We start from the raw sequence: 26564 nt of genomic DNA on the forward strand, positions 1-26564 counted from the left end.
TGAGGGGCTAGTTTCACTCTTTGTAACACTGACAGACTTTAAGCACTTGTGACAAGGTTTCCAGCCTAGAAGTCAGACTGAAGTCTTCATCAGGCTTTAAGCCAAGTCAGCTGGGATATTTCCAGGAAAAAGGGTAGAAGAATAAAAACCCACCAGAATGCCCTCTTCCCCTACTTCTGCTTAAAACACCAACAATGTTTGTCCACAACAGTTCAAGAAGTTTCAACTGAATGTGGAAAAATTCCTGTTAGAGTAAGCAGTGTCATCTTTCACCAAAGTACCTTCTTGGTCTCTGTGAAAAATCTGGCCAAAATTAAGTGACACAATAGACATTGTCCATTTGAGTACCTGAACTTGCCGTAGGCACTCTGATCACTGCACATGTATTTAAGCCCATGAGCAAGCAGGATTACTTGCCTCACGATGGTAGCTTTGAACTTTGAGAAGCTGTGTTTTGTCCATGGAGTCAGAACTGAGGCTAGAAACCTCATTTTCTCAGCACACCCTCAGCATGGGCCTTTGTATCTGGACAAGGGCACCAAGCACCCCATTTCTAGGGCAGATGGCACAATGGGCAAACCCGCAGGAGTTGCAGGGCGGAGCTGTGCAGTGACAGAGACAGCTAATCAGGACAGAAACCAGCGTGGAACACATGGAAGCAGCGGCCAGGGAGAGAGGTCCATCAGGAGCTTCACTATAGTAACAGGTACCATATATTTACCATATGTAGGTTTTAGTTTCTAATCTTCCTCTGCAAATTAGGATTAGAAAAACAAGCAAGACATTAATTTCCAGACACAGTCTCTCATTTTACTGGTCAACACAAGCCATGGTGGCCATCAGTTCAAAGTGGATCGATACCTAGCAGTCGGGTATCAGCTCTTGCTTGCATGATCTCCCTGAAAAGCCTGAGAGGGAAACGGCAGGGAAGGAAACGGCGATAAGACTGAGAAACCAAAACCGGGCAAAAGGGTGCCAGGATGGAGGCTAGAAGCTGGAAGGGAACAAAACAACTGGGAAGAGACTGGATCCAGGTCAGTTGGTGGGAAAGGAGCCGGCAGGGGTCTACCTGCAACGGCTCGTGTCACAGCACTTCCCGCTGCTAGAGCCCCCTAAGGATCCAGTCTCTAGCACCCCAGGAGCACAGTGCGCTCCCTCCCAGGTTCCCCACCTCCTGCTCGGAGAGTTGCACTGAGCAGCTCCGTACAAGCTCGGCGAGAGCTCCGTGTGCAGCAAAAACGTCTTATTTCTCACCATCCCTGAGCTGCTGCGATGCGAGCGCTCCCCGCAGACCATCCAGGACCGGCGGAGCAGGGCGCTCAGCTCTGTGACCGGCTGAGGTCTGAGGACCTGCAGGGATGGAGGTCCGCAGCTTCCTCCCGCGTCCAAACGCACTATCTAAAGCAAAGTGATGGGGAAAGCCCGGCACCCGAACACGCGCAGACCCAGCCCGTTCGCCTTCAGCGGCCTCTGCAAAAAAAGGGGCGCGACAGCGCCCCCCCACGGCTCGGGGTGGCTTCGGGGGAGCGTCACTCAGCACTGACAGCACCGAGGGGCGCAGCAGAAGACACCCCCCTCCGCTCGGCGATACGCCGCGCCCGCGCAGCCCCCGCACCGCCCCGCCCCGCCCCCCCCCCCCCCCCAGCGCGGCGCTGCCCGCCCGGATCCTCCTCCCCCGCCCTGCACCGCCCGCCCGCCGCCGGCCCCTCCCTGCCGTGCGCGGCGGCGCAGGGGAGCGGGGTGCCCCGGGCCCGGAGATGTGACCCCCATGGATGCCGGCCAGCCGCGGCGGGGGGCGGTCTGGCTGCTGGTGCTGCCGCTGCTCCTGCCGCCGCCCCCCGCGGCGCACACAGGTAGGTGGCGGCGCTGCCCGCCGGTCCCGGCCCCGCGGGGGATGCGCGTCCCTGCCCGGGCGGGGGCGGCAGCCGGGCCCCCGCGCCGCCTCTCCGCGCCCGCTGAGCCTGGCACGGCGGCCGGCCGGGGCAGGCGGAGCAGCGCGGCCCCGCGGGCTCGTAGCGCCGTGCCGTGCCGTGCCGTGCCGTGCCGTGCCGTGCTGTGCCGTAGCGACCACGGCGCCGCCGGTCGGGCCCGGGCTGGGTGCTGTGTGCCGTTCGTGTTAGGCGGGAGCGCCTTGATTTGATGCCGGTACTGAGCTGGAAGGAGAGGGCTGGGTATTTCTGTGAAGTTGCTTCGTCTTTTTCGTTACTCCATAGTTACGCTGGAGTTAGGTTTTACAAAGCTGTGTGTTGATTTACTTTCAGCTGGAAGTTGATAGCATGCTCTTGAGATAGTCTTCACTGTATTCATAGGAGTAATTCCCCACATACCTTCGGTGTTTGCTTTTTGCTTGACAGTCGCCATCCCCGGGAGCCCTCCCGAGCAGTCGAGAGAGACATGATAACAAAAGGCAGGATGGGTTTTGACGGATCCGCAGCTCACGTGCCGGTGTCCTGAGCGCCTCTGATTCCCTTCTCCCACCTGGACCGGAGCACTGCTCCGGTGACAGCCGCACACCCGAGCAGGCCGGGAGCAGCGAAGCTGTCAGCGGGGGCGGCCGTGGGAGCAGCTCCGCAGGGAGCGGTGCGCGGCTCGGCCGAGGGGTCACCGGGGGAGCGAGCTTGTACAGCGGAGCTGCGCGCTGTGGGTGCGTGCTGGGCGCCCTGCTGCTGCCGAAAGCATCACACTTATTTCCCTCGAGTATAAAACCAGGCAAGGCATTGCAGAGATTAGCAGATCTTCTGAGGGACCTACTCTGCCTTCACGCTGTTCTCTGCTGCAAATACTGCCTCCAAAACTACATGCGTAAGGACAGAGTCTGCTCCCATTTAAACCCACAGCAAAACTTCCAGATCCTGTGACAGCTGGACATGGTAGTAAGGAGTGTTCTTCATACCCTCAGTGCTCCTGAGTAGCACCAGGTACTGTGTCCCAGCTAACTCCTATGACAAACTATTCCGTTATGCACCAGGGATTTTGAGTGGCTTTCAGACCAATGCCAGCTTCTTTTCAGATAACTGACCTCGTCGTTTTCATTTTCTCTAAATCTGCTGATCGTCCATGCAAGTGTTTGGAAAATCTGTATAACTGGTATTCAGTTGCCCTTTTTTTAAAACATTTAAAATTTGATTACAACTGGGTTTAATTTTTTGATTCCAAAGAAGGTTTACAAAAATGTCAGGAGGGTGATGTTGGTTTTGTCTAATGGTTGTTGAAGGGAGAAGGGAATCTCTTTGCACATATCCTGAGGATAAAACCTAAAAGCTAGACATAATTTTAAGTTTTTGTTGACAGCACGGAAGGGAGAGCTGTGCCTTTCACTGAAGGCTTAGAGCTTCCATTTTCACCTCTTGCAGCATGAGACAGTAAAAGTTGGTCTAATTCAGCCTAGCAGTATATTACTAACAATGGAAAAATTACATGAGGTGCAGAACTGCAGTAGCCATGCTCCTGCTGTTTCTCTGAAGTGATAGGTAGAGGAGCCCCTTTTGGGTACTTGCTTCCAACAGAAGAAGCCTGGGTTGCCAGTCGCAAGCAGATGCAGTTCAGAAGATACTGCAGTTGCCCTGAAGGCTTGGTCTGGTGCTGGAATAGGAACAGATTATACCAGGGCGCAGGTGCCGTGGAAAGCAGTTTTACAGCAGGACTTCACAGACTCAAATTCTTGCACCTTACAGGATCTGTGCTGTGCCCATCCCTTTGGGATCTTTTGCTGGACTCCTTTCTGAAATCTGTGGCAGCAGCACATAAATACTAACTTAGAGCTGGACCTTTGCAGAACATCGAGCAAAACACCTTTTCTTTTCACGGTGGTGTTAGTGGGTACAGTTTTATCCTTACTGGATTACATCTGTTGTTTCAGCGGTCTCTGTCTGCGTTTTGTTCTAGGGCACTGCTGTCTAATGATCTGTGCCTACCTAACAGGCTATCTGCGCATTACCTGGTTTTGCACAGGACAAAAATTTCACTTGTTGTTGCATTTCTTTGGGATTTTTATAAACTAATGTTTCACCCACTGTTTAAAAATCTGTACTCTAGAACAAATGAAAAAGTACAGACAATGCAAAATGGAAAAAAAATGGGCAATTCATTGTTTAATCAACAGAATCAAGAAATGTAGCATGCTCCTCTTTAGCACATGGGAGAGTATTTCAATTTTTGCAAGAAATTTATAAGGATAGGAAGGAAGATCCTGAATTTTTGAAGTAGAAAATAAATTTACCAAGCTCCATCTTAAATCCTTCTCCATGCTCTTAGTGGTGGTTTCCCTAACTACATTCTTCTGCCGTTAGAGAAACCTTTAAATTTCTGGCCTGTAGAGTTCAGTCTCTGTCTCATAGATCTGTACAGAAGAAAATGCAATGGATGCTACAGTATATACTTATCTTAAGAAAGGGAAAAGAGCCTGAATGCTGTACTGCAAAACCAGAAACGTTTTGATTTATGTCAGGCGTGTTTATTATTACTATATTTAAGTCATATTTACTGTTACCGTACAGATAAGGCATGTGATTTTGGAGCAAATCTCTCAATCATTTCACTTACTGTGTTTTTGCCTGTATTGTGACGCAGACTTGTAACTAGATTTCTTCTGGATGAAGCTGCTCTGGAAGTTGTGCTTCATCAGCATATCTAATGCAAGTAGAGCTAGTCCAGTGTTAGAAAGAGAAAACCTGAAATGTGTAGTATAGTCAAGATTTTCTCAGTACCAACTTTTTCATGTAATGACTTGCTCGTATTTGGTTGTATTACTCACTAACGTAGACACAGTCTTAGATTTCACTGGAGTTGGTATGTGGCTATACCATCTACATTTCTTATGATGGGACCTTGAAGGTTTTCCCCTTCTAAGGTTTTGTAATAGTTGCAAGAGTTGCTTGGTCTGCTTTGACACACCTGATTCAATTACGTGCGTTTCATCTTCTACTGTATCATATTTTTACTAATAAGTAGATCTATATTTTGAGAAACAGCGTCAGACCTCCCTTTAAACAACTTTCAGTATGTTTTCTTTCACAGTTACTAGAGCCCTGAAAGGATCAAAATATCCCTTTTGATCAAGATGTTGTTCTGGAAAATACAGAGTAAGAGGATGAAAGGGGTCATGGTATGGGCTTTGCAGTTAAACCATTGAGCTGGAGTTCAGGGACCACATTGATGCCCAGACATGTTAAAACCATCCAGAAGGTAGGCAGTATTCCAGTGCTAATAATCCACTTCCTTTCCTCCTTGCATTCCCACAGTGAATCCTTGAGAGGACTTCCTCAGGTCAGTATACATGCAGTGCTCTAAAAACTTGAAGTCCCTGTGTGTGGGTGCTGCTCTGGATTCAAGAGAAGGGAAGAGACCGCTGTTTGCAATTCACTCCCCCAAAAAGCTGAGGAGCAGAAGTGACTTGCTCATCTTATTTTGATAGAAACAAAGCCTGACCAACCACTTTTATTCCTGCATGAAGGCATGGTCTTTGAGCAGCAGCCGTAATTTGTGACGGACACAAGTGAAATGCTTGGCTCTGAGCTGAGCAGTGCTGAGATGTTTGTGTATTTAAGGTACATTTATGATCTGTGTATTTAAGGTACAAGGTGATTTAAGGTACATTTATGATCTGAGAAGAGGCTGATTGGTTGCGTAGACGCAGCCAGTAAGTATCAGCTAAAGTATTAAATAGCGTACTGGAGCATCAGATTATTTAGTGTGTAAGACATGCAATGTGCACTTAATAACCAGGTTAATCACCCTGTGGATATAATCTGTGCTGTCTATGTACTGGGAAGTTTATAGATTGCATTTGAAGTGATGGTTGTATGTTACCCAGACACAGGAAGAACTCAAAGGCAATTGTCGTCTTTGGTTAGCTAAATGATTCAAAGAAGAAAAAACATGTTCATGCAACAGTAGAGGTGGGGAAAGCAGTGGGGAAAAATACTGTAAAATATAAAGATTTTTGAACCCTCAGAAAACTTGGCAATTTCATGCATGCAGTATTTTGTATTACCTGGTATATGTCTATATGCTCGGCAGGATTGAACTGCATTTGTGGTGGTGGTAATCTGTGCATTTACCGGAGAGGGTATTAATCTTCAGTAGTAAAGAGTGGAAGTATATGGGAGGGCTGAGCTCAGTGCTTTTATGTGCTGTTTCCTGGTGCTCTGCCAGTGTGAAAGAAGAATACATGTAACATAGAAATAAATAAAAAGGGATATTGGCATAAGGAGAACTGCAGTATGTGAAGGAGTGTCATATTCTTATAGTTGAAAGGCTCATCCTTGTCTTCTCATCTCCAACTTCCAGTCTCATGCCAGGCTGTTTCAGACAATGCTGCCATCTCTGCCCTAGTGCTTGGCTTTGCTTATGATTTCCACAACTTTACAAATTCTTAATGCCTGTCAGTTAGGAATGGATTTGGTTAAAGGAGGTAGTTAATTCTGTAGAGACATTACCAGTACTGCTGGGATCTGTGATTAAGGTCCAAAACTTAGATGTGCATTGCAATTCCCCACGCAGACGTTCAGGTTCACCATTGTCACGCATAACCTTACCCTTCCATGGCTGTTGTTCTCTAATGGCCTTTATAGTCTTAATTCCAAGAGAAGAAGGTGGTTAGGATTACTCAAGCCATTTGTGCATGTGTGTTTCCAGTTTATGTTTGTTTTTATAGTTGTGGCTTGTACAGATTGATTTCTGCTGATTGATTTCTCTCCAAGAAGTGGTTGATTACAACTACAGGATTAATAGCTGAGAGAGAGACAAGATCACCCTTTATGAGCCAAATGAGCTCCCATATTTTAAGAAGCTTAGCTTCTGAGCCTGAATTCTGGAAGCCAGGCTCGTCTCTAGAGAAAAACGAGGTTTTACTGGAGAGCTGTGTTTAAATGAAGTACAGATCTGTTTGTGCTTTATACTTGGTGTACCAGAAACTTGCAGGTTTTTATCCACTGCTCATGCTATCTTGAAAACAGTACAGTAAAATTAGGGAAGTCAGAAAGAATAAGAAACAACTTGTGGGACTGGAGGTATGGGGTAGTTCACATATGAAGAGATTAAATAAACCCTTTTTCATTCTTGTGGAAAACAGATGACTTTTCTTGTCTGCTTGACTACTACAAGAGTATTTTAGGGTCAATGAAGGGACAGGAGGAAGCCTGTAGTCTCTTCCTCCCTCCTTTATACCCCAGCACCATGAGTTAAATCTCACTTCATGGCTTAGCTATTATTCAGCCTTCCATTTTCCACTCCTGTTTCTGTGATGAGAACAGGAATGTGTCCAAAGAGAAGAGAAGAAGAATGTTGCTTTAGGAGGTAAAAGGATCTTGCATGCTGTTACCAAGATTTATATATTTGAGCTTAATCACACTCCATGCGTAAGAACAGACCCGAGTAGGTATTACGGCCCTTGGATGAAAGGAGTTAATTTATTTTCTACTAGTTTCTCAAAGGCTGGAGGGAGCAGGTGAACTAGTCTCTATTACTGCATCTGGTTTGCAAAAGACTTTACTTCTCTTGGCTTTCCTTACCTTTTCTGAAAGTACATCAATATCCTGCTCTTAAGGGGTACTGTAGTCAAAATAGTAATGTACAGGATGTGGCTCAGAAGCACCGAAAACACTGTGCCCTGAGAAGGCTGAGGCACGTGTAATTGCTGACAGGGCTTTTTCCCACTGTAGGAAGGTAGCAGACAGGCACAGAAATAGGCTTGTTTGACTCTCCGTGTCTAAATCAAGTTGCAGTAGCTCAAACATGGCCAAGAGTGAGCTTCTCCACTAGCCTGGGCGATGGGCAACTCGTCAAAATGTGTTGGGAGTTCCCATGACCGTCAGCAGCACCGCACTGTCCCAGGGTCCAGCGGGGCACGTTTCCACCTTTAACACTATTTCCGAGGCAGTGTTTCCTATCTTACAGGTAAAAGGTGTTATGCTGAATAACTTCCTTTGTACAGCAAAATCACTTTAAATCTATAGGCAGGTAAATGAGTCTAAAAATCATGACTAGTGGTTTTCACAAAGAAATGGTTTCTGATAACAGGAAAGATACTAAAAATACTACCATACCTATAATTAGATACTGACTTGTTCTTACCTGAAATTACTGTGGGACACGCTGAACAGTCATACAGTGCCTCAAAACACACCAGCCCATACCTGACAGGAGAACAACAGAAATGGGTGGGCGCCCCAGGAAATCTTCATTTCTTGTGAGTTCTCTACAAGCAGTTGCTTCCCAGAGGTGCTTATGTCCTTGCTCATCTGTGGGGAGAAATGTAAATGTGGGGCACAACAGGGAAAAACAATTCTGTGAGTGCTTCAGACAGCAGATATGCTCAGCAGGCTGCCTCACGTCTGCTGGGGTGTTGCCAGCCGGTTTCCAGCGCCATGCAAGAGATCAAAACTAGGGCTGTGCTGGCTGTCCAACAGGGTCACCTTGAAATTGCCTCTTTCTGTTTGCAAGCACTGGCTGGGGACTGGAGAGAGGCCCCTTACAGTCATTCAGACAGGGGTGGCTGTGTGACCATGGCAGCCCAGTTGCCTGCGAGAGATGAAGCTTTGCAAACCTGCTAGGAGTGCTGGTCCTTCCTCTCGGATCTCAGAGGCAGGAGGTGTCTGACTTGCACCATGACTCCTCGGAGGACTGCCTTTCCCTCAGAAATCAAGCGCTTATCCTCCATTGACATCACACTCGATTTCCTGCCCGAGGGAAAATGTAGATTCAGAGTCAGGGGTTTCACTAATTAAATTAGTTTGGACTCCCAAGAAAAGCAAAATCCCTTCTCTAGACAAGCCATCAGTAGGTCAGAGAGCAAGGAGTGACACCTGCTAGGCAGTAAATATAATGCTGTCAATTCTAATTGGACTGTTGGTGCCTAATAGAGATATTAGCCAGCATTAAGTGATGAAAGCCAAAACTAATTTTTGCTCAGTTTCTGTGTAAAAAAATAGGTATTTTATACAAAGATGGATTAGGAGAGTTCCAAAATGTGGTGTGTCAGGACTCGGCTGATAACTGTCACACAGCATGATTGTTAATATTTCAAACAGAAAGCTTACTTAACCTTGGGTATTTTGTAAAACAAATCTAAGATGTCAGAGGTATTCTAATTAAGCTTTCATTTTCTTGGCTGTTGGGTTGTGGTTGATCTAAGTAGTAATAAATGGTTAATGCTAAACATGTTCTAGGGAGAAAAGAAAATCCTCAAAATTACACACTGGATAGTCAGGCTATTTTAAATATTTTATATAACTTCAAAACATCAGTTTTAAAAAACAGCTGTTGTGTTATGGAACTGTGTCAACAGTGGGCTTTTACAATCAGTTCTTTTTGACAAAAAATGTTTTTGCATTTCAAACTTAACAAAAATGATTCAATTGGTTAATTAAAAATAGAAACAACAAACAGTAAATACAAAACACCTCTGATGGAGCATGACTCAGAAAGCCTTGAAGGGGTTGCGAGTAATATTAGGCAAGCACACCTTGAATTCCACTCACCTTGGTTCAGGCCAGTATTGATCACTCGGAGTTAATAGAAAACATACTTACAATCACTTTCTCCTGCTGGAGTGCATCAAGGAAAGGTTTTTGCAGCAGGGCATGGTTAGGTAGTGTGAGCTCTGCGCTTGCAGTTGCAAACATTCTACACAGTGGGAAGAGAATGCACTTTATTTCATTTCTGTCATACAAGTTAAAAAAGGAATGGATGTCAGCTGCCATGGCCCTCTCCAGCTGTCTCCTAGCAAGCCTTCAACAGACTGGGAAGACTTTCTCCTCCTTTGTGAAGTTAGGTCTTCCTGGACTGGCTGAAATGTTCTTTGACTGATATTCTCTGTGGAGGTGTTTTTATAAGTTAGGACATTGTTTGGGTAAGTAAATGCAAGGCATCACATGGAGGAGAACATGTCAGGGCAAGCCGCAGCTTCAGTCCCGCTTCTGCATCTCTGCCATCTGTAGCTCCGCTCATGTTTTTTCCCTGCATGAGCGGAGCTCCTCAGGTTCAACTGTCTGCAACGGCAAGCGTGCCTGTTCCTGCAAAAACAAACCCCGCGTGCCCCAGTCTCATCCTTCTCCCCGCGTTTCCCCACCTCTTCTGTCATGCCTTTCCATCTGCTCTACCACCTGTTTGTTATGTAGTCTTACATGTCCCTTTCGTCACATCGCATTGCGTCTTTCTCTGCCGGGTGCCCCCCGCGCAGGCGGTGCTGGGCTCCGCTCCTGAGGGCAGGGCTGAGCTTGGCGGTCAGCTCTGGGCGCTGTTGTGACTTGGAGGAAATCACCGCGGTGCTGCTCCCCGCATTCCCGTGGCGCTGCTCAAGTCTAAGGGTTTCGCTAGCCCAGCTTCACAGCCAGCGGTCCCACAGCTCCAGCAACCCACCAGGAGAAAGGCAGCTAAGATGTGATGACTCCTGCCTGCCTCTCCTCCTCCTCCTCCTCCTCCTCCTCTTCCTCGTTATCCAGCCCATTGAGTCTGAATCTGAAGGAATTGGCACAGAGAGAAACTTTCAAGCCCATTCAATTAAAAAAAAAAAAAAAAAGTTTACTTATTTGTTTAAATTGTTACTAAGGTGACTAATAGCGGGTAATAGCATCTGCTGGCATGTGTTCTGGCTTTTCTGGGTTTCTCTTCCTCTCCATAACTTCTGATCTCCAGTGCTGGCGCGGTGCCCCTGTTTAGCCCTTGGTGTACTCCCTCGCATCCCTGCACAGCCAGTGCCAGCTTGCTTGAGGCTGCAGCTCTGTCAGAAAAGGCAGCCCCAACCCTCTGCTAGTGAGTGCCACCAAACATGATGCTGAATGGACATTTGTTCTGAGTATGACTATTTTGATGTTATGCTTAGGCATGTGTTTGAGGGAATGTTTTTCCCTGAGCACAACATAACCAGTGAAACAGATGAGCTGGAGGAAGAAGAGAGAGCAAAAATTCCTTTAAAAATGAAGAGCGGCAGCACAGAAGGAGCAAGCAAGGTTTCACAGGAGTTTGGTGGAAGTCACCCAAACCTGAACAGAAAGACTAAAGAAAGGGCAGCGGCTTACAGCATCACCAGAAACAAATGTTTGGTGTTCTGGATTGCTCCTAAATTGCTTGGTGCTTCACTGGTGGGTCTAAGCTCCCAGTGGGAAAAGGTGAATCGAGGACTCAGCCTGTTTCAGAGATCGCCCTCTCTCCGAGGTGTGTGTGTGGATTAGATCCGTGGCCTTGAAGTGGCAGCTGCAGATGGTGAGGCATGGGGCACGCCTGCAGTGTTGCTCTTAAGTTCAGTGCCCAGCACAAAGGAGCCAGTTCCATCGGAGTCACTTCCATACACACTTTGGTGTAAGAAAATACAACAGCAGTTGAAGCTAAGGTCTCTGTCACTGTCAGAAAAGGAGTTTATCTTTTAAATTCTGGGATGACGGTAGGGAAGGGGTCCCTGGCTTTTACTGCTGTGGCTGTTGGGAAAAGCTGTGTTGCAGCAAAGCTGGCCTTTCTGTCTTAGGTCTTTCCACATCACTCACTGTCTTAAATTATATCTTATGGTTTTCTGTAGAAGCCCTGTGACCTTCTTTGTTGTTTTATTTTATTGGATAGTTTGGTGTTTTCACCCTTGTAGCCGTGACACGGTAAAATACCACAGATCATGGCTCTGCTTGAGAGTCATGTTGTACAGTCAACAATGCACTTACACAGCAGGCATTTCTGAGCCCAGAGGTCAGCTTTCGGTGGGTCCTCTGCCTTCTCCCCACCCCAGAACTTCAGCCGGTGTACGGAAAAAATACCTACGTTTTTATGTATTTATGTACTTTTATGCTTTGCAGCTTCTAGTTTACCCCACTCAAGTGAAGAGGTAACAAACCTGTTCATAGCGAGAGGGCGTGGGTGGCTGCGGCTGTATTTGTTCTGTAGCATCGACGCTAAGCACAGCTGTTTGTCACTGAGATAGGCAGTGGTGCCTCCTAGCCGATAGAAAGCAGATACACTGAATGGATAATAGTTGTAACATGGAAATTATGTGTATTTATACTTGTGTTAATATATGTGTGTGTATGCATGTGTGTATAGATAGGTACATATGGCTATAACCAAAACTGAGCTCTGAACAGTGCCGACTTGAGCAAGGTGCATGACTGGCAGGGAGCTCTATGCAGCTAAAACTGACCAGGATTTTAAACCCAGCAGACACTTTCATAAAGAGAAGATGAGGCACCTGTCATGCAGTCTTTTACTCATGTCAATAATCTCACTGACGTCAGTGGGGTTTTTTTGCTCACATGTGAAGGTGTTTTCAGGCCAAGTCATGTCTATTTTGGAAAGTCTTGCAATAGCTTATTCTAAGATCAGGACTTGGCTCTTCCTTGTGGTGGTGAAGTTTGCAAGCCTGTATTACTACTAATATATTAATATTTATTTCCAGTCCAGGTATGCAGAGTCATGAATATGTAAAGAATGATATTACTCAAGGTTTGATTTACCGTGTTTCCAAAGACAGCGATAACAGCTCCAGATTTTTCCATGCAAGAAATAAACTGACTTCGTGATGCTGGGAAGTGATGACAGCCATTGCATACTATCAGTGAGGTAGAATAAACCTAGCAAAGCAAGATGTGCAACTGATTTCTGCTCTCACATTGGCGAATATGAACTGAAAATACTCAGTGCCACACCCATGCTGTTAATTCTGTTTAATGGGAACAAAATCGGAATATAACAGAGTATATTGTATTTAAATACAAGATATTGAAATATTCAGTTGGTGTGTATACTTGAGTCCTTTCCTGACTGATCACCATGGAACGAACAAGCTCTGTGTATGATCTATTTTCTATAATATAGAATAGATAATACACGTATAGATCAGCATGCCTCCTGATACTGTTGAGCACTGAAAAGACATGAAGGAGTTTATTCTTAACTCTTCCTGGAGAAACAGGGGAGTATGGCAGTCTTGTTCTTGTTTTACAGATCCTGAATTGAGGCATAAAAAAATTACACGATTTGTTGTAAGGGCAAACAGAAGCCTTTACTGAAGGGGCAAGACCAGAAATAGAAAACAAATTTCTGCTTTTGCAGCTAATGGAAAGTTAACGGTCTCGGTCCCTCTGCCTTCCAAATCACACTGAGCTGGGGCAGGTGGGAGCATGCTGGCAGTGTGTGATGCTTCAGATCTTGTAAAGATACAGCCTGTGGGTTCTGCGTGCTGAGATTGGCTCATCTGCTGCAGTCAGTGCTTCTGTTTCAAAACTGTATTTACCACAGCAGAAACCACAGTGGGAGGAGAGAAATTAAAAAAAAAAAAAAAAAAGGACAAAAAATCACCTTTACATGTTAACTAGTTTAAAAATATTTTAATGTATCGGATAAATGCATGACTTTATACAAGGGCATGTAGTGACAGGGCAAGGGGGAATGGCTTATAACTGAAAGATGTAGATTAGCTCTAAGGAAGAAATTCTTCAATGTGAGGGTGGTGAGGATAGGAACAGGTTGCCCAGAGAAGCTGTGGATGCCCCATCCCTGGAAGTGCCCAAGGCCAGGCTGGATGGGGCTTTGAGCAACCTGGTCTAGTGGAAGGTGTCCCTGCCCACGGCAGGGGGTTGGAACTAGATGATCCTTAAGATCCATTCCAACCCAAACCATTCCATGATGCTATGACTCTTGCTACTTTAAAATGTGCTTGAGGAATGTAAGTGTTTTTATGCAATGATGGACAAATGTAAAAAAGTGCATAGAAACAAAAACTATTTAGAAACCTGATGGAACTAATTTCCTTTGTGATGAGTTGGCTGCCTCTGTCCACTTCAGTTTGGTGACTATGTATTAGCCTAATAAGCAGTACACATTTTAAAAACTTTTAAAGAAAAAATGTGTGAAAAATGAGCTATTAGCTGCCAAGGATGTGTTTAGCTGTTCTGTACTGGGTTCAGCAGTACCCCTGCCAAATTTATTACTACACAGTGTGTAGTAATATCAGATAGTATAAGAAAACCTATCAAAATGGGGCTGGAAGTGACCTTAAGAGATCACCGAGTCTGGCCCATTACCCCTAGACAGAATCGGCTAAAGTAGTGTCATTTCTGGCGGATGTGTTTCTAATTTGCCCTTCAAAACATCCAGGAGCCTTCCAGGGTGACCCGTCTTTACAAATTGCTCCTCTTCCCACAAGGGGCTGCTCCCAGTGCCTCCTTGCTGAAACTGAATTCTGTTCCTTTTCCTCCTTGTTCACGGTAGATAGAGGACAGATTATCCTCCTCATGTGAAGCCTTACAGTGTTCCCCACCACTCCCTGGACAAGGTGCATCTCTGAGAAGTTTAACTGCTGAAGAAGCAGAGATCAAGGCTGATGGGCTTGGCCACCGTCTCCACTGGAAGGAGAGAGATGCACCCAGTATGGTCCGTTCTGACTAGAGAGATGAACCAGCCTATGGAAGAGTTTATTTTCCTTTGCTGTTTACGAGCATTGCAAAGTAGATGCCTAGCTCAGAGCGCAAGTTACCAGGGACAAACCTCCTCCTCATCTGCTGCTGTTTAAGGGGAGAATTTTTAAAATCTTTCCTCTGGAGGATTTTGGACTGTGCAGTATATGCTGTATTCTCCTCCAGACTCTTAATTTATTCTTAAATCTCTCCTTGTTGGCCTTTTTAGTTTTTCCTCATTGTTTTTAATGAGAGAAGCCTTTTATGGCTTTGATTTACAGCAATCTAAGAAAATACCTACATTGTATTTCCTCCTACTTGGGAATTGCAACAGAAAGTTTGTTTGTGCCTTAGTCTCTTCCTCCCTTTCTACATGGATTGCCTGGTTGCCTTTCTTAGGGCTTGGGTGACTTCTGATTGTATTTTTTTAAAAAAAAACACTTATTTGGTCATTGATTATGCAATTGATGGGTTTCCTGTAGTCTCATACACTTCGGTGCTGAGATGTGGTACAATGAACGAAACTTAATGCATGGATGATTTCTTGCAGTCCATATGGTGCAGGTTTTGGTTTGTTCTACTTAGCAGCATGCACATTAGTGGTTTAGGAGCTTCTTTATTTTACTGGATAGATGTTACACATTTTAAACTCTTCTTGGCTCTCTTGGGCAGTTTCATCTTTACATTTGAATCAGTTTCACCTAAAGCAGTTGCAGAGAACATTTATTTTGGGGAAAATCAAAACCTTTTATTTTTCTAGATTCTGTATCTCCCACTTAGAAGCAAATGTTAGAGCAAGGCAGATTCCTGGAGGTCTCTTTCTGCTGCTTTTACATCCCCTGGCATCCTGAAACTTCTTTTATGTCATTATAATTGGGTCTGTAGTTTGAGCTCTTACAGGATGTCACTGGGCATTTCTGTGTCCGAGTGTTCAAGGATGTGAGACTTTCTACATACTTTTGTAAATAAATAAGCTTGCCCAAAGGACTATACCTGATGAAATTTGTTCTCAGACTAGAAAAAATTCGAAAGCTACTGAACACTAGCTAAGTGCTAGAGATAAAAGAGAGCAACATTAGAAATACCCTCCATAAACAGCTTTATGATCTGAAGATACAGGTGAAGGCACACACCAGAGTGTTTTGAACATTAACATACACCTAGAGGCTTGGAAAACGAGTTTCCACCGACAGTTTAAAGTAATTGGTCTCTACAGAATTGCAAGGAGATGGTGTCAATAAATGTATTGAAGAGAAAAGCTTTTGTTTCGCTCAGAGACAGCTAGAAGTCAGCAAGTTAATCAGGAAAATGGTGGTGACTTTTACTTACAAAAGCAACTGTATGTTCCATATACAGGAGGATGAACATTATTACTCTCGTAACAGTGAAATATACTACAAAAAACCCTTAAGATGCTTGCAGAAGTAACAAAGGTCAAGGACTATTCATTCAGACAGGTTCCCACTGTTTGTGTTAATATGCTTTATTTCCCCCTTTCTTTGTTTCTTTTTGTTATCTTAAGAACAAGAATTGCATCCCTGGAGGAAGAGCTCAAAGGGTTTTGAAAAGTCCTGAAGAACCTCAGAGTCACTTTTTCTGTTCCCCATTATGCTCTTGTGGCCACTTGCAACGAGAAGCTCCTTCCCAGCAGATGCAGCTTCAGGGCTGGTCTCGGGCTGACTCCCATGGGAGCAGTTCTCATGGCAGGAGGTGCTGGGGATTGAGTCACAAATTGGAGTTTGGGACTCTGCCCCTGGGCCCATCGGGCTGCATTTGGCCAGCAATTTAATGATGTGAGCATCTCCATTACATCACGAAGATGTGAAACTGGTTCCTTTAGAGTCCCAGACTTGCTTGTTTATTCATTGCAAAAGCTGGTGCAATAAAAAGCAATTTTCGTGAGTGACCTAACAGAGAGTGTCCACTTTTGACTTTCTGGAGAATCAACACGGATTATCGAATGATGCTGGGGCTGTTGTGAGCATCCAGTCTGATTCTGCAGTGCGAAGTCATACTTAGGTTTGTAAAGCTGTGTTTGCAGTGGACTCCACATGTCTTCTTAAAAATGCCTGGTTTCTTTTTTAAAAGTTCACTCAGCTGCAAAAAGATTCCATTGAAGCATCAAGGATGTTTTTTACAATTTCCAGTGTTAAATTGTTCTGATACTTAACTACCTTTACAATTTTAAAAATGCATATCTCTTCTAGGCTGAACTTTTCTAGTTTTAGCTTCCAGTCCCTGGATTTTTCTATGCCAATGTCTGTCATACATGGCAAAGCCATTTTTGCTAAAGAAAAAACACACTCATACAGATGGAATTTGGGACTGCATTAGCTAGGGACACTTTTGAAAAAAATGAATTTCCATGGCCAACAACCTTGTGCTTTTAATGGAGTGAGAAAGGCAGTATGTAGAATTTTATGGCTTACTTAAAAACAAGTATCCTTTTGGTTAACTTGGAAGCATATGTATTTGCAGATTCTTAGTGTATACTGTTCCTTTCTTATTTTCTTTCTCAGGAGAGTTGTATTGTTCTTTGCCCAGCCCTAGGAACGTCCACTTTGAATCTATAAACTTGAAGAATGTCCTCCACTGGTCAGCACCAGAAGGCACAGGAGATGGAGTATTCTACAAGGTGAAGTATTCAGTGTAAGTTGACTTGTTTATTTTATCCCCCACTGACTTTTTATTTTAGCATTTTAAATAATAATTGAAAAAAACACTTTATGCGAGATAGAACTGCTAAAAGGTCAAGAAAGAAGAATTAAAATGTGGGTTAAGCAATATGTTTTTCCACTTCTGGTACTGCTTACTTCAGATCCAGTTAAAGTATAAGGAGACTTTCTTCCTATGAAAGAAGTGTAGGATGCCACATGGAAGCTTTCAGGGGTGTTCCTGAGAAATGAGACAGAAGAACAAAGAAGGGCTGTGTTGTGGATTAACATCTGTACACATTAGACATCTGTACACATTGAAACAGATCTGGAGATACAGTATTTCATAGAATATTAACAGCACCCAGTGTTTCGTTGGTCTTTTCTAACACACCTAATGCCCACAGGTTTCTTCTGATCCTGCAAGCCTCTCTAGTCTAGGAGAAAATCCACTAAAGTTGTCAAGTATTGTAGAAAACAAAGTAATCTGATTGGAATCAGACCCTTATATTTTCAAGGTCTGCACCTTTGTAAGACGTCGAGGAATCTGAATAAGGACCAGAATCCAACTCCTTCATTCCCACTGAGAGAGCACTGGGTCATTCTGAAGGACGGTGCTGGAAGTTCAGCTTACAAATAGGTGTAGCACTGTTGTCGTGGATGATGTAATGTTCCCAAACTTCACCTCTAATATTTACGCTTCCCTCGATCTAGTAATGTTTTCATGACACTAAACCAAATGTAGATTTCTAGAAGTTTCCTGTAGCTTGAACTGGCTACTAAGAAAAGCAAGAAATTACTTCTGCAGTCAGAGACCGCAACCTCCTTTGCTCATATCTTGCTGTCTGTGCTAACATAGTCCAACTCCTGGAACAGGGGAGAGTGCTCAGTAATTATGGAATGAATGATAATTATGTAGAAGGTAAAATGCTCAGAGAGCGCTATCTGTGCTGACTGTGCAGGGTCAGCTGATCTGCAGAAGAGTCTGTAGTCATAGGTATGGGCATCTTTCACAATGAATGCAAAAATACTCATACGAGCCTCTACCTACCTAGGAGAGAAAGACCTTGAGCTAGGTGGAAAATGCTGGTGAGTGATACTTGTCCTGCAGTCACTCACAAGTTCCACACACCCTTACTAATTAGCAGCCAAAGGGAAATTCTTACATGAATTTGAGGAGCAGGAGCTTCTGAACAAATTCAGGCAGGAATTTTCCAAGGAAATCTGGATTTCTTCTACTAGTTTATAAGAGCTGGTTAGTACCGAGGCATTGTTGGTAGCAGGTATATGCCCCTTTTTTCAGCTGTAAGGTTTTTGAAGTTTGTTGCATTCCAGTGGAGTCTGGCTGTAAAACTAGAAAAAGGAGTACCTGTCAGTAGTGAGTGGTCTCCTGCCCACTCATCTTGGAGTCCCTGAGCATCATCTGTCTCCGTACCCCAGGATGAGCCACTGACCATTCTGACAGAACTCTTTGTGTCTGTATAAATAATTATCCTGACTCTGTTAACGTGTGTTTAGAGTTTAAACAAAAGCTGTGGAGACTGAAGTTGAGAAATCTCTGGTCAGTGCAAGCAAAACTGGGCTTGGACTGATATCAGTAACATCCTGGTTAGTTCCATGTGGCCTCTTCTGGACAGGGCTGACTCTGATTTAAACTTGTGGAAATCTTGTGTTTTATCTCAGGTGAAGTTGGGAATTCCTTGAAATTGCAGATTTCTGTGAAACAAGCAAGATGTTTTATCAGCCGTAACACCAGTTTCTGTACTATATTATCAAGTGAGTAATGTCGTGGCAATAGCTTTTGTACCGCTCCTTTCTTTTTCAATATAGATACGGCATTGGCAAATGGATTAGAAAGCCAGAATGCAGGAATATCAACAGAACATGGTGTGACCTCTCCAGTGAGACTTCTGACTACGAAGAACAATACTATGCAAGCGTTAAAGCCTTCCTAAACGGGATGTGCTCTGACTGGGTGGAGACCACACGGTTCAACCCTCTTACAGACAGTAAGGAAAGCTAATCAAACAGCCAGATGTTCAGTGGCTTTAATTAATACCGTGTGCTCAGACTCATGTGCCTGCGTAGCCTACGGTATTTTAATTTTAACATAAGGTTAGATTTTTTTTGCAGTTGTTTCACGTTTATGCTTTTGGCAGAAGTTATTGAAATAAACATGTTAGAATTGGGGTATATGTGTGTTATATATATGGTTATATATATACACTGAATACTCTTATGCTATGGTAAAGCTTTACTCAAGGCAAGTAAAAGCTGTGGCCCATTCACAGTATAAAGAACTCTGATTTTGAAAAGGCTTTATTAAACCAAGCAGTAATCATACTCTAGAGCACAATATCTCTTATCTGAGAGATATGTATATATACACATATGATAATCTGAGAACATACTGGTAATTTAGCTTGTTTCAACAAATTGAGTTTCAAAGTTGTTTATTCTGCAGTCACAGGAATTCCTAAGCAAAATTCCCAGTCAGTGTTTGCCTTATCCCTGTAAAGATCCTCCTAGTTATCTGATAAAATAATTTTCTACCAATGTAAGTGAAGTGTTCGAAGTCCTACTTAGACTCTCTGAACCATTACAAAAATTTAATGTCATCTTCTTTAAGAAACTGCATGGTCAAATCAGTGTGTCTCTGCTGTATTTTTCTGCATTTTGTACATGTTTATTTTCCAGCTAAAATTGATCCACCCATGGTAAGTGTATCTTCTACTGAGAAATCTATTTCAATCATTCTTACGGCTCCTGAGAAATGGAAGAGAAGTCCTGAGGGAGAATCCGTATCTCTGCTTCAAGTGTATCCTGGCCTGCAATATGACGTGTCTGTCCTTAACAAAAAAACAAAGAAGCGGGTAAGTTTTGACAAGGCTCTAGAACTGCACCTACTAAATCTGTGCTTCTTGAAATGAATGCACTTTGTCTGTTACAGCAAGGATTGAAATAGGATTCATAGCTTTATAGGAATTGTAGGATCATTCAGGTTGGAAGGGAGCTCAGGAGATCTCTAGTCCAGAGTCCTGTTCAAAGCAGGATCAGCTGTGAGCTCAGACCAGATTGCTCTTGAGTTTGTTCAGTTGCATCCTGAACACCCCCAAGGACAGAGACTGCACACCTGCTCCACTCCTTGACTTTCCTCTTAGGGAAAAAAGTATTTCTTTATATCCATCTGAACCTCTCTTTCTGAACGTAAGTCCATTGTCTGGCATCGTCCCACCATTCAGTACTGTGAAGAGCCTGGTTCTGTCCTCTTGACAACCTCTGTGGCTGCTGTTAAGTCCCCCTGAAGCCACCTCCTCTTCCCCAGGTGGAACAAACTCTAGCCCAGGCAGAACAAACTCTAGGCAGGCTGCTATAAGGTCCCCCCAGAGCCTTCTCTTCTCCAGGCTGAACAACCCCAGCTCTCTCAGCCTGTCTTCATCTTCACCTTTCTGTAACCAAGGAGTTAAAAGAGGAAAAAAATTATCTTTTTTTATGTCTTCCAGTGGTTCTTCTCCATCAGCAACAATACTTTGGTTGTGCCCTGGTTAGAACCTGGAACAGCTTATTGTGTCAGTGCACAGATACATGTAACCACACCACTTTTGCACAGTGGGTTCTCCAAAGAATATTGCATTGCTACCTTGAAAGGTATGTGTAAGCTGGCAAATTACAATAAGAAGATGCAAGGTATAAAAAATCATGGTGATGGAGTTTGTAGTCTTTTTATGTATCCATTCTAAGAGTGAAAGCTAGCATTGTTTTTCCCTTCTCTGTGCATTTGTACCAATGAAAAAAATCTTTGCCTTTAATAAAACATAGCTGGGATCTACTGACTGTAGGGTACATCAGTATTTACTGTAAGGTACATCAGTATTTTTGAGGAACAGGTTCTGCATTCTTTGAGCCTTAGTAAATGGAGAGTATTTTTTTACCTTGAATGGGATTTGGTAGTGGTAGAGATGGGTCAGTCTGAAGTTAGCAACAGGAGAACCTGGGCGGAGGTGGGTTGCTAATGCTTTTTAGAATTTAATTTATAATTTAGATGATAATAAAAATTTCTCCTGTAGCTCAAATGTCTTTTTTTTTTTTTAATTTCCTGCAAATTCCTTGTTTATCTAAAATGTTTGCATCCCATATCCAAAAAGCAGTGTGGTAAATGCACACATTACTATCCAAATACAGTAAAAAGTTGCTCAGTACAATGAAAACTTCTGTTTTGTTAACAGATAAAACAGCAGATGAGACTATAACGATCATATTTGGATATGTTCTGCCTATCATGCTGGCTGTCCTTTTTATTTCAGTGACATGCTACTGTGTGTACAGGTATATTCATGTCATCAAACAGAAACATCCAACAAACCTGGTAAGTGTTCTCTGTCGCAGGAGGTCACTGCCGACCTTGGCACTCACAGCAGAGCTGTGCATTTTCCAGGGCTCCAAGTCAGCTGGGAGGAAACCATGGCTAGCTGCAAATGAAAGCTCTAGTTGCCACTCAGATCAAGATAAGAGCATCACATTGAGGGTTACTAAATGCAAGAAAAGCAGGGTAATAATTCAAGTTAGAAACTGTCTAAAAAGGTGAGCGCATCTGAGATGACCAGAGCTAATGAGGATCAGAACAGAGCTGTTCATTTGGGAAGGGTCATTGCCATAAGCAAGGTCTGAAGGGCACTGAGGCAAGCTCTGTTAGGAGGTCACTACTCCCTAAATTTATATGGGAAGAAGCACTGCAGAGATTCAGTGAATAAAAATTATTAATTGGTTGAATTCAGAAACAAGAAAGGAAGATAATTAAGCAGTACCAAAACCCCATGATGTTTTCTTGTACTATTACTGGGTATTACCAGATTTTTCCACTTAATTGTGACTGTGGAAGGATTTAGCACGTGTGCATCATGCGTATAATTTAACCTGGATTTCAAGAATACTTTCAAATACTACGTGATTTGCTAACACCCAAAAATGTATGAAGAAACACATTCTTACTTAGGCAGCCCCAATACACTTTCTACATAAAAATGTTTGCAAGTTTCTTAGAGCCGCAAAGTTTGTTAGTTTTTAGAAAGAACACATAAAATCTAAGAAATGTTACTGGTTTCCAGCTCATGAGCCCAGCAGAGCTTTCTCACAGCTGCCTCAAAACAAGTTGGTCAGCCGTAAACGCGCAGTTACAGTGATGAACACTTTGTTGTTAATCGGATCTGACACCCTGGGATGGTGTAAGGGAGTTGGCTTCAACCTGCTGATTTTTCTGAAGAAATCTAGAGCAGCACAGAGGCAGTAAGAGAAATGTTCACAGGGGGACTGTGGGTTCAGAAGGAGTAGAACAGCAGCTGCTGCGGTGTGTGCAGATGTGCATGGAGACACCTCCTACACTTGACGAGGCAGCAGCTTTATCACAGACTTGTGGAATGGCGGAGTGGTTTGGGTTGGAAAGGACCTTTAAAGATCATCTAGTCCGACTACCCCACCATGGGCAGGGCATCTGACTAGATCAGATTGCTCAAAGCCCCATCTAGCCTGAATTTGAACACTTGCAACGAGGGGGCATCCACAACTTCTCTGGGCAGCCTGTTCCCTGGTGCCTTACCACCCTTGTGGTAAAGAAGTAAAGAATTTTTTCCTTATATCCAGTCTAAATCTACCCTCTTTCAGGTTAAAACCATTGCCTCTTGTCACTATACGCCCTTGTAAAAAGTCCTTCTCCATCTTTCTTTTTATTCTTTATCCTTTATCCTGGGATGCAGAGCATGGTAGGGGGAGGTAGCTTGGTCTCCTTTGGAGAGCTAGCAGGACAGAGCTCTTTACAGTCCAAGAACGTAAAGGGCTACTGTGTGAAAAACTCCCACTCGATAGCAGACTAAACACCGACTCCAGGATTTTTTTTCTCTAATAAATATGTAGTTTGTATGCTGGGGGTGGGTGGGTAATGTCTACTGCACTTTTTTATGGCCACCTTGAAACTTGAATTTTATTCCTTCACCTCTGGATTCAGTGGATGTTAAGGTAACAGGTAATTAAAGACCTGGTATTTTAATGATGCTCTCTGGCTTTCCCAGCCTACAGACTATTCCACGTGGGTACCCCATGTGGTCAGGGGGAGGTGGGACAAGCAGTTCGTTTTGGTCCAGCACTTCTGACCTGGAGGAGCTTTCAGACTATCTGGTACATCGAGTAGTGGTCTTGGTCTTCCATTAAAGCTTGAAAGCACTGAAGTGCAGCTTCTGGTTGTTTTTCTATTGCACTTCCCTTTAGTGACTGCTTATACAGTATTTATTCCTGTTAGAAATCTTACTCATTTCAGGAAGATTCCTGTTGTTTAACTAGATGATTGATCACAGTCTCAAAAGCAGCCTGTGACAGAAGGCACAGTGCAGGCTCCATATGCTGCACTTCAACCTGATGTGTAGCTTTCTCTCTGAAAGGAAACCTGATATTATTTAATTCTCTGTGAGCTGTGCCTTAACATGGTACCTGCCTCTGTGCTTGTGGGATGTGGTTTTGACTGTACTTCCTCTTTGCTGGTTGAAAAGTGGAATAGATTCTGTAATGTGTGACCCAAGGACAACTCATTTTCTCCGAAGTCACTTGGGTTTATGCTGGTGGAAACAAAATCAGAATTTGATAGAATTGCTCTAACCATTATTTTGACATGGAGAAGATGAGAAAAGGGATATTAGAGTTGGTCATAATATAGTTTTATTTTGGCAAGAATAAAAAAAGTGGAACATATTAACACATATTAACATAGATGTTCATATGATGAACTTCCTCCTTCCCTAAATTGAAATAACCTCCTAATAAGGTCTAGCCTAGCCTTATCTTTTAAAAACCTATGACAGTATAAGAAGCAGCACAATGATATTTTTATTATACTTCATTCAAATAAAAATATTTTTTGCTTTTCAGGTATGGCACTACACTGACAAATGCAAGGAAAAGGTTTTCATACCATGTGAACAAGTAGTGGTTAACCTTATCACAGTTAACGCGGATGAATACAAGCCATCTCAGGAATCCGATCATCTATCTGAAAAGAAAAGTCCCCGGTATTACACTGTTTACGATGGCACCGAAGGGAAGGATTTGCCTTCAAAAGAAGTGCTGGAAACAAAACACTTGCTTGATATTTCACACAAAGAGACTATTTTAGTGGAATGGGACCAAACTGGGAACTGGCCATCTTGTGGCCAGCCTGGAACAATGAATACTTCAAGGCAGAAGAATGCAGGGACTGTAGAGTATGAACATGATGTACGGGCTGAAGATTTCAGTCCCATTCAGAAACTAGAAGAGAAGGCTTCTGCTCCCAGGGGACCACTAGGTGAGCCACAGGTTGCTTTGGGGGACTTGGTTAATATAAAAACAGGACAGCCATATTGCCCCCAACTAGATGTGAGGGCAGCAGACCCTTGTTTGGGACAGAAAATGGAGGAACTTAATTTGAAGATGGTTGATGCAGCAGGTGAACTGCCAGGTGAGACCCATATCAACTTGGTGGACTTGGATACGGAAGAATCTGGGCAGACATCCTATCCTCAACTGGAAAAAAAAGCACAGGTCCTCATGGAGAAAGAGAGTGAACAGGCCATAGTAGTAGATTGGGATCCTCATACTGGAAGACTCTATATTCCTGCATTGTCCAGTGTTGAAGATCAGGTGTGTAAAGGGATATTCAAGTGTGATGATCCTGAAAAAGAGGGAATTTTGTCCAGATTGTATGAGAAAGAGGTACCTGACAAATCATCAGAGGACCAAGAAATGTATCTCCTGCAGTTCAAGGAACAATGGGGACTGCATGTAGAAATGGAAGACTGAAAAAAGATTTTCTGAAATAGTTTAAAATGCAAAATCTTGTTTACTTTGCCAAAGAGAGTGGTGGACTTAGCAGACCAAATACTTCTTCATATATTGAAGTTTTTGGAGCCATCACAGTTGATAAGCTTGTCCACGAGGTGTTATTTATAACAGTTTCCAGGCGTAATATGAGTGATTTTGACTTTCATCATAAGCCTCTCAGGTAAAAGATGACGATTATGAAACTATCTTCTTTTTAAAAATACATATATTTTTACATGGTATGCCGTCATGGCTTTGACATTGTAATTCCTACCAAAACAAATTAGCAATGTTTGAGAGCAGTTATTTTTAGCAAATAAAAAGCAACAATATGACATTTTGCTGGGGTATTTCATGTCTCTTGACATAATGCGATCTTTTCTAGGTCTCAGTCCTGCTACTTGTAGTGGTTAGAGCTGTGGAAGAGCATTCTAGTATGTATGTTTTTTTTCTGTTTCCTAAATATTCTACTTAATGAAGCTGTTGTTTATTTATCTTGAAAGACTTGTCTGAGGTGCAGGGTCCCTTCCATACTGTGCAACGCAGATATGCGACCAGCAGCAATTCTTTAAGCAGGTGTGCTTACAAGCTCAGCAGACATAAGAGAAGGCAGCAAGCATTAGATGTATTTTAAACAGGGGGGAAATATGGCACAAAGGGATTCAGAGAAGTGCCTGTAATCTTACTAGATGGGCCATGTCTCACCCAGCCTTAGACACTCACAGCAGAGCATCTGTATGACTCATGTCCTGCAAGTCTCTGTTCCTCTCCGACTACTTTAACAGCAGGCTGGCGTGACCAGGTCAGACAGGGAAGTCTGCCCCAGGCACGCCATTGCTTCTCCAGACCCATCCCACTTGCTGCGGCAGACCCAGAAAGTAGACCCGTGGGCTTTCTTTTATTATCTGATGTCCTGACCAGGACTTCTGATACAGGTTCACTTTTTCTCCATATCATGTGATATTTATTTAGAGTAGTAAAATTACAGGATATTTGAGAAATTACCTACTAGGGTATGTGATATTTTGCTTTTCAAAGCCTATCTGTCACTTTTCCACCTAATGGGCCTTATTTTTGTACACCAAAAAATATCACAGTCATAATTTGTTTGGTTTTGAAGAAGAGAAGCAAAAAAAAACAAACCACCAAAACCCAAAAACTTTTCTATGGTGTTTAAAACTCATACCATCCAAACTAGATACAGGGTTAGGTGTATTTTTGAAGGAAGACCTTTACCAATATATTTTCGCTCAGGTAATGTTTTTGTTGCATGACCTCGGCATTTTCTGTGACTATTTGTCCTTTGAAATATTTCAATTGTAGTCATAGACTTTAAAACCAGAAATGACAGTAAAATGTTTCATGCTGATGACTCCTTATCAGATGTAAAAAAATGTCTTCAACTGCTTTTATAATAAAAACACAGATCATGTAGCAATATTGTATCAATGCCTTTGTGCATCAGGAGGTTCACAGAAGAGCGTTACAGGTCAGTGTGAAAGAAGAAAATAATTGGAGATGGAAGAGGTCAAAAATTCTACTACTACCAGCCTCATTTAAGTCATCCAAAATCTTTTTCAGTATTTCCTAAAGATTTCTTAACTAACCTCTTTGTGCATAGTCTCCTAATTATCTTCTGCAATGTAGGGCCTCTAACTCATAGGTAGAAAAAAATTATTTTTTTCTGTAGTCT

At 43.3% G+C, this 26564-nt stretch overlaps 1 protein-coding gene across 2 annotated transcripts; it reads left to right on the forward strand.

Annotated features, from left to right (window-relative positions):
- Positions 1 to 1701: 1701 nt before the first annotated feature.
- Positions 1702 to 25206, forward strand: IL20RA (interleukin 20 receptor subunit alpha). Of its 2 annotated transcripts, none has more exons than XM_040599211.1 (7): positions 1702 to 1853; positions 16895 to 17024; positions 18860 to 19038; positions 19727 to 19902; positions 20533 to 20677; positions 21256 to 21395; positions 23942 to 25206. In XM_040599211.1, the coding sequence occupies exons 1-7, from the start codon at positions 1769 to 1771 to the stop codon at positions 24848 to 24850; spliced, it is 1764 nt and encodes a 587-aa protein (XP_040455145.1). In that variant the 5' UTR covers positions 1702 to 1768; the 3' UTR covers positions 24851 to 25206. The 2 variants fall into 2 exon arrangements, with proteins under 2 accessions (XP_040455145.1, XP_040455146.1); XM_040599212.1 differs by having other exon boundaries at positions 1744 to 1853; positions 16895 to 17010.
- Positions 25207 to 26564: the final 1358 nt, after the last annotated feature.

This window comes from Falco naumanni, chromosome 6 (genome assembly GCF_017639655.2).
Source record: "Falco naumanni isolate bFalNau1 chromosome 6, bFalNau1.pat, whole genome shotgun sequence".
Taxonomy (NCBI): Eukaryota; Metazoa; Chordata; class Aves; order Falconiformes; family Falconidae; genus Falco; species Falco naumanni.